This window comes from Echinococcus granulosus, assembly GCF_000524195.1.
Source record: "Echinococcus granulosus chromosome Unknown EG_S00248, whole genome shotgun sequence".
Lineage (NCBI taxonomy): Eukaryota > Metazoa > Platyhelminthes > Cestoda > Cyclophyllidea > Taeniidae > Echinococcus > Echinococcus granulosus.
The window spans coordinates 48,307-56,430 of record NW_020170628.1 but is presented as its reverse complement, the minus strand read 5'-3'; the positions used below and the strand labels follow the sequence as shown (position 1 = coordinate 56,430).

Genomic DNA, 8,124 nt, shown 5'->3' with positions numbered 1-8,124 from the left:
TTTAACTTTTGACGTGTATATCTATAAAGAAGCCAAATTTACTTAGTTACACTTTAATACATACATTTTAGATAACTGATCTGTAGTATCGAGAGGTACTTGAATGCCTTATAATAATATGTCCACTTGGCTGATTTGAAACATTTTCAATTCTTAACTGGATCACATGTCACAAATTATCTTGCGCATTGTCTGTCACAATGAGTTTGATTATTCTTTCAATGAATAAAGATTAGAATAAAACCATTTTATCAAAAGCATTCATTAAAAACAAGGTTAAAAACCTTCAAATTGTTGTCAATGCTGGCGAAAGCAGGCCTCATATGTACTATTGTGCAAGCTTTAAAATCAATTTGATATAAAGTGTATTTTCCTGTAACTACTACGGACTGCCTGTAGTTTTCTTACCTGTGTTCTGGAACCCGTGTTATTGTTAGAATTTCTTAGATTTTTTGTCAATCCATCATTCATCATTACGCATATAAGATTTTCAGCAGAGAAGATGGTGAGCTTTTGGTTCTTTATCAATTTCAAATAATACAAAGACTAATTTTCATCCACACCGCTTAAACGTTGTACCCCAATGGAGCAACTTTCTATACATGCAATCCTACTTGTCCTCAAAAAATGGCAGAAGCATTGCATAGGCGGTTCATTTATAAAGTTATTTGCTGAAAAACAGTTATATTTAGTCAAAGGTCGGTGACAGGAAGCTTGCCTCCCGGAAGGGGGAGGTCACCACCGACTACAAATGATACTAAACCATGTTCTTCAATTGGAATTGGCATTCTCAGGTCTCATCGGGTGGCATGAGGCAGTGATGTTTTTTCAAATGGTTCCCCAGCGTCGATATTTACAGCAAAGCAGCGTCAGGTTACAGCAAACTGCCACGGAAGGCGAATGACTAACCATCTCACATAGGCATATTCAGCTTTCATTTTGCAGAGTTAGCGTACACCGCGAAGGCGGTGTGGGGAAAAGTGCAGCAATTTTCCATACAACTGTTTTAATTTCAGCTAAATGGTGAGCAATATGACTTAACATTTTCCTTGTCGCATGGATATTTGTATGTCAAATAATCATGTCCTGGGAATGCATGGAAGATCAAATATTACCAAATACATTAGGGCTACTAATGACAACTAAACTGTTATCAAATAATAGCATGTATCGTTTATGATTAATGTCTAAAGAAAAATGCAAGTAGACTAAATTTGTCCAGACGGACTGCTGATTATGTTCAACATCTCTAGTAGTAAGTGCCATTAATACTAAACAAATGCCAGAGTGGTAGCAAATTGAACCTATTTATTTAAAATTGATTAGTTTGATTGCAAATGAATGGCGACCCTTTAAAATGAGTTGTACGGATCAACAGAAGTGATCATTTTTGCAAGTTTTATAATTCGAGTACTCGAAAGGTCTATATTTTCATTTATTTAAGGTTTATAATTTAAGGGAGGAATGGAATGCTGTTTTAATTTTTCACAATTGCGTTTACATATGGTATTATAAAATGGAACTTTCACGGCTGTAGTGCATCATTCGGACAGCGCAGACGACTTGTCGAATGCACGAGACCTCATGAGCGTGATGGTTAAATAGGAGACATCATATTTCTTCTTTCGCTGTGCTTACAACTACCTGAACTTAAAAAGGCAGAATTTAAGGAACCCAATTACTAAATGTAAACATGTTTAGTCAGTTGATTTTAGCATTCACTTTTCAACCATTAATTATAGTTTAACACGGGTGTTGCCACAGGAGAAATTCTAAGCTGACAGAAACCAATCAAGTGTTCTGATGCTTTTGAGAATTGTAATAGAGGAAGAGCTTATCTTACTTCCTATATATTTAAAATTTTCCCAATTTTACTACGAGTAAATCCAATGAAAAAAGTTTATGCCTTATTTTTTAAACCATGCTCTATTCACGGAAGTTATTAACAGAGTAATGAGGTGTTTTTAAAACATGTTTCGTTCAATTTACTTTCTATGCACAATAAATGCATCAGCCTTTTTAAACGTTATCTATTCCAGCATGCAGGCCAAATAATTTCAATAAAACTGTAAGATGAGTAGAGAAAATGCACAAAAACCATATCAATTTATAAAGAATTTTCTGCAGTGTGGGAATTCAGCGTCTTAGATTCAGTAAATCGTATTGGGGAAAGGGAGTAGAAGCGCCAATCGCATTACCCATTGGTCCATCTGAAGAGAATATTTAAGCATCTACTGGTAGGGTTGACATTTGTGATAATGGTTAAAACTTTCTTCTTTATCTTACTTCTACAATTATTTGTCCGTAGGTTTACACTTTAACATGTGCTGATGTAGCAGAATTATAATGGTTTCCATCCTCCACGCCTGATTTCCTGCTTGTTTGATTTCATCAGGATTATAAAAGTGTCCTTTGCAGATCAGTAAAGGACTTTAGTATTCGATTTATCAGGGCGCTAAATTTCGATTTTTAGGTGGAGAGGCTGGTAATGATCTGTGGGGCTCTCGTGTTATCACTGATACCACAGGGAAAGTCGGACCGATGAAGTTCAGGGTACATGAATATCCCGTAAGTGATAGAGCATAATGTCGTTCCGTTGTCCTCAATTACTGTTCCGTAGTTGGACCACATAAGTAGGTATTTGCTGACAGATGATTAAAGGCTTGACGTTTTGATGGCGCATGCTCGCATGCAGTCCACCCTTCAAAAAAAGGTAAATATCTGTTATTTTGCGTTTTAAGGGCCGCAAGAGTCATTCATTTTATTTAGAGTTTATCCCTGCTTACGAGTTTACATACATGTGTTAGTCATTTCCATCAGATACAGACAGAACACATCCAAATAGTGCCACCTAACTTACCATATACTTGGAAGAGGAAGGTGTGAATGACTTAAAATGATCTTGGACCTATCAAAATAGGGGTATCAGCACTACAATTAACAAAATTGTTGATGTCGTTACGTAATCGCCTCCTTCTTGTTGCATAGCTAGAGCCTATCTTCATCCTCTGAAAAAGTTTTGTTTGGTATTTTATCCACTTTATCTGTGTCGCTTTGTCCCTTACAAAGGCATTTTAACCCAACCTGTTCATCTGTTCCTATTCAAGATAGGCAACATCGACGCCTTTAATGGCACGACACTTCCAGTGACTATCGAAACTGGGATGTGTAAATCAAACGGAGTCATCCTAGGTCAGCCATGCTCGTATTCCCAAGGTACATGAAGTCCACTATAGTAATGGCATACCTTATTTTACATCACATTCATCACTCATAATGTTTTTTTCAAGGTCTTCTGACGATTACACTAAACAGGGCCTCGGAATACAAGATCCTTAGAGTATATGACAATACAGTGTCATACACAGTGTACTTTGCTTCAAAATGTCAATTCCCTACTCCGAAAGAAGGTAATAATATCCATAGTACAACATTTGAATGCATTAGGTTAAACATAGTAATATGGTAAGAACAAGATTTAAGGCGTCAGAATTGTTTGTTAAAGTGGAAAGCAATATAGTTAATTATTCGAGCATGTATTCGTAAAAGTGTTAAATTTGAATGAAATCCAGTGTTATCTGGAGTGTATAACACACTGCTTATTTGGTCGGCCTGCTCTTACTACTGAATTGTACAAATTGTGGCCTGATAACTTTCAAATAATCTTTAGGTGACGTGGTTGTGGCGCCATCGATGCCTCTTTATCGATTTCTCAAAGGAGAAAGTCAAGTTCAAATTGAATTTGCAGTATTTGGAACCAAGCAAACTAGTCACGTAAGCTCCTAATTAGTTTCACCCTACAAGACTACTGAAATTTTCTTGTCTGAATGCCCAATTTCAAGCGAAAATGACGTAATTTTGTTTTTGCTTAGTAAGTTGTTATAACCAAATAATAAATATGAATTTTGTTAAATTTCGCTTAATTGCTCTTGCCAGATTCAATTTAGGAAAGGAAATACCCTACTGTGCTCGTGGAATGGAAGCGTTGTAAGCTCTATTTAACTTTTGACGTGTATATCTATAAAGAAGCCAAATTTACTTAGTTACACTTTAATACATACATTTTAGATAACTGATCTGTAGTATCGAGAGGTACTTGAATGCCTTATAATAATATGTCCACTTGGCTGATTTGAAACATTTTCAATTCTTAACTGGATCACATGTCACAAATTATCTTGCGCATTGTCTGTCACAATGAGTTTGATTATTCTTTCAATGAATAAAGATTAGAATAAAACCATTTTATCAAAAGCATTCATTAAAAACAAGGTTAAAAACCTTCAAATTGTTGTCAATGCTGGCGAAAGCAGGCCTCATATGTACTATTGTGCAAGCTTTAAAATCAATTTGATATAAAGTGTATTTTCCTGTAACTACTACGGACTGCCTGTAGTTTTCTTACCTGTGTTCTGGAACCCGTGTTATTGTTAGAATTTCTTAGATTTTTTGTCAATCCATCATTCATCATTACGCATATAAGATTTTCAGCAGAGAAGATGGTGAGCTTTTGGTTCTTTATCAATTTCAAATAATACAAAGACTAATTTTCATCCACACCGCTTAAACGTTGTACCCCAATGGAGCAACTTTCTATACATGCAATCCTACTTGTCCTCAAAAAATGGCAGAAGCATTGCATAGGCGGTTCATTTATAAAGTTATTTGCTGAAAAACAGTTATATTTAGTCAAAGGTCGGTGACAGGAAGCTTGCCTCCCGGAAGGGGGAGGTCACCACCGACTACAAATGATACTAAACCATGTTCTTCAATTGGAATTGGCATTCTCAGGTCTCATCGGGTGGCATGAGGCAGTGATGTTTTTTCAAATGGTTCCCCAGCGTCGATATTTACAGCAAAGCAGCGTCAGGTTACAGCAAACTGCCACGGAAGGCGAATGACTAACCATCTCACATAGGCATATTCAGCTTTCATTTTGCAGAGTTAGCGTACACCGCGAAGGCGGTGTGGGGAAAAGTGCAGCAATTTTCCATACAACTGTTTTAATTTCAGCTAAATGGTGAGCAATATGACTTAACATTTTCCTTGTCGCATGGATATTTGTATGTCAAATAATCATGTCCTGGGAATGCATGGAAGATCAAATATTACCAAATACATTAGGGCTACTAATGACAACTAAACTGTTATCAAATAATAGCATGTATCGTTTATGATTAATGTCTAAAGAAAAATGCAAGTAGACTAAATTTGTCCAGACGGACTGCTGATTATGTTCAACATCTCTAGTAGTAAGTGCCATTAATACTAAACAAATGCCAGAGTGGTAGCAAATTGAACCTATTTATTTAAAATTGATTAGTTTGATTGCAAATGAATGGCGACCCTTTAAAATGAGTTGTACGGATCAACAGAAGTGATCATTTTTGCAAGTTTTATAATTCGAGTACTCGAAAGGTCTATATTTTCATTTATTTAAGGTTTATAATTTAAGGGAGGAATGGAATGCTGTTTTAATTTTTCACAATTGCGTTTACATATGGTATTATAAAATGGAACTTTCACGGCTGTAGTGCATCATTCGGACAGCGCAGACGACTTGTCGAATGCACGAGACCTCATGAGCGTGATGGTTAAATAGGAGACATCATATTTCTTCTTTCGCTGTGCTTACAACTACCTGAACTTAAAAAGGCAGAATTTAAGGAACCCAATTACTAAATGTAAACATGTTTAGTCAGTTGATTTTAGCATTCACTTTTCAACCATTAATTATAGTTTAACACGGGTGTTGCCACAGGAGAAATTCTAAGCTGACAGAAACCAATCAAGTGTTCTGATGCTTTTGAGAATTGTAATAGAGGAAGAGCTTATCTTACTTCCTATATATTTAAAATTTTCCCAATTTTACTACGAGTAAATCCAATGAAAAAAGTTTATGCCTTATTTTTTAAACCATGCTCTATTCACGGAAGTTATTAACAGAGTAATGAGGTGTTTTTAAAACATGTTTCGTTCAATTTACTTTCTATGCACAATAAATGCATCAGCCTTTTTAAACGTTATCTATTCCAGCATGCAGGCCAAATAATTTCAATAAAACTGTAAGATGAGTAGAGAAAATGCACAAAAACCATATCAATTTATAAAGAATTTTCTGCAGTGTGGGAATTCAGCGTCTTAGATTCAGTAAATCGTATTGGGGAAAGGGAGTAGAAGCGCCAATCGCATTACCCATTGGTCCATCTGAAGAGAATATTTAAGCATCTACTGGTAGGGTTGACATTTGTGATAATGGTTAAAACTTTCTTCTTTATCTTACTTCTACAATTATTTGTCCGTAGGTTTACACTTTAACATGTGCTGATGTAGCAGAATTATAATGGTTTCCATCCTCCACGCCTGATTTCCTGCTTGTTTGATTTCATCAGGATTATAAAAGTGTCCTTTGCAGATCAGTAAAGGACTTTAGTATTCGATTTATCAGGGCGCTAAATTTCGATTTTTAGGTGGAGAGGCTGGTAATGATCTGTGGGGCTCTCGTGTTATCACTGATACCACAGGGAAAGTCGGACCGATGAAGTTCAGGGTACATGAATATCCCGTAAGTGATAGAGCATAATGTCGTTCCGTTGTCCTCAATTACTGTTCCGTAGTTGGACCACATAAGTAGGTATTTGCTGACAGATGATTAAAGGCTTGACGTTTTGATGGCGCATGCTCGCATGCAGTCCACCCTTCAAAAAAAGGTAAATATCTGTTATTTTGCGTTTTAAGGGCCGCAAGAGTCATTCATTTTATTTAGAGTTTATCCCTGCTTACGAGTTTACATACATGTGTTAGTCATTTCCATCAGATACAGACAGAACACATCCAAATAGTGCCACCTAACTTACCATATACTTGGAAGAGGAAGGTGTGAATGACTTAAAATGATCTTGGACCTATCAAAATAGGGGTATCAGCACTACAATTAACAAAATTGTTGATGTCGTTACGTAATCGCCTCCTTCTTGTTGCATAGCTAGAGCCTATCTTCATCCTCTGAAAAAGTTTTGTTTGGTATTTTATCCACTTTATCTGTGTCGCTTTGTCCCTTACAAAGGCATTTTAACCCAACCTGTTCATCTGTTCCTATTCAAGATAGGCAACATCGACGCCTTTAATGGCACGACACTTCCAGTGACTATCGAAACTGGGATGTGTAAATCAAACGGAGTCATCCTAGGTCAGCCATGCTCGTATTCCCAAGGTACATGAAGTCCACTATAGTAATGGCATACCTTATTTTACATCACATTCATCACTCATAATGTTTTTTTCAAGGTCTTCTGACGATTACACTAAACAGGGCCTCGGAATACAAGATCCTTAGAGTATATGACAATACAGTGTCATACACAGTGTACTTTGCTTCAAAATGTCAATTCCCTACTCCGAAAGAAGGTAATAATATCCATAGTACAACATTTGAATGCATTAGGTTAAACATAGTAATATGGTAAGAACAAGATTTAAGGCGTCAGAATTGTTTGTTAAAGTGGAAAGCAATATAGTTAATTATTCGAGCATGTATTCGTAAAAGTGTTAAATTTGAATGAAATCCAGTGTTATCTGGAGTGTATAACACACTGCTTATTTGGTCGGCCTGCTCTTACTACTGAATTGTACAAATTGTGGCCTGATAACTTTCAAATAATCTTTAGGTGACGTGGTTGTGGCGCCATCGATGCCTCTTTATCGATTTCTCAAAGGAGAAAGTCAAGTTCAAATTGAATTTGCAGTATTTGGAACCAAGCAAACTAGTCACGTAAGCTCCTAATTAGTTTCACCCTACAAGACTACTGAAATTTTCTTGTCTGAATGCCCAATTTCAAGCGAAAATGACGTAATTTTGTTTTTGCTTAGTAAGTTGTTATAACCAAATAATAAATATGAATTTTGTTAAATTTCGCTTAATTGCTCTTGCCAGATTCAATTTAGGAAAGGAAATACCCTACTGTGCTCGTGGAATGGAAGCGTTGTAAGCTCTAACAGCCCAAGTTGCAGTAAGTAGATGCAATTTGTGTAAAGTGTATTATACTGAAGGTACCAACACTGAATGACATTTTAGAAGATTTGAATATCGATGAAGCTCACAATTGGATGACAATCAAGCCCACC

General features: G+C 36.2%; 1 protein-coding gene across 1 annotated transcript; it reads left to right on the top strand. All coding sequences in view use genetic code 11, as the record gives it.

Annotated features, from left to right (window-relative positions):
* Positions 1–2,674: 2,674 nt before the first annotated feature.
* Positions 2,675–3,778, top strand: EGR_10665 (hypothetical protein; the record flags this gene model as incomplete). The annotated part of the gene is made up of 2 exons (XM_024499914.1): positions 2,675–2,713; positions 3,671–3,778. The coding sequence occupies 2 exons, from the start codon at positions 2,675–2,677 to the stop codon at positions 3,776–3,778; spliced, it is 147 nt and encodes a 48-aa protein (XP_024345677.1).
* Positions 3,779–8,124: the final 4,346 nt, after the last annotated feature.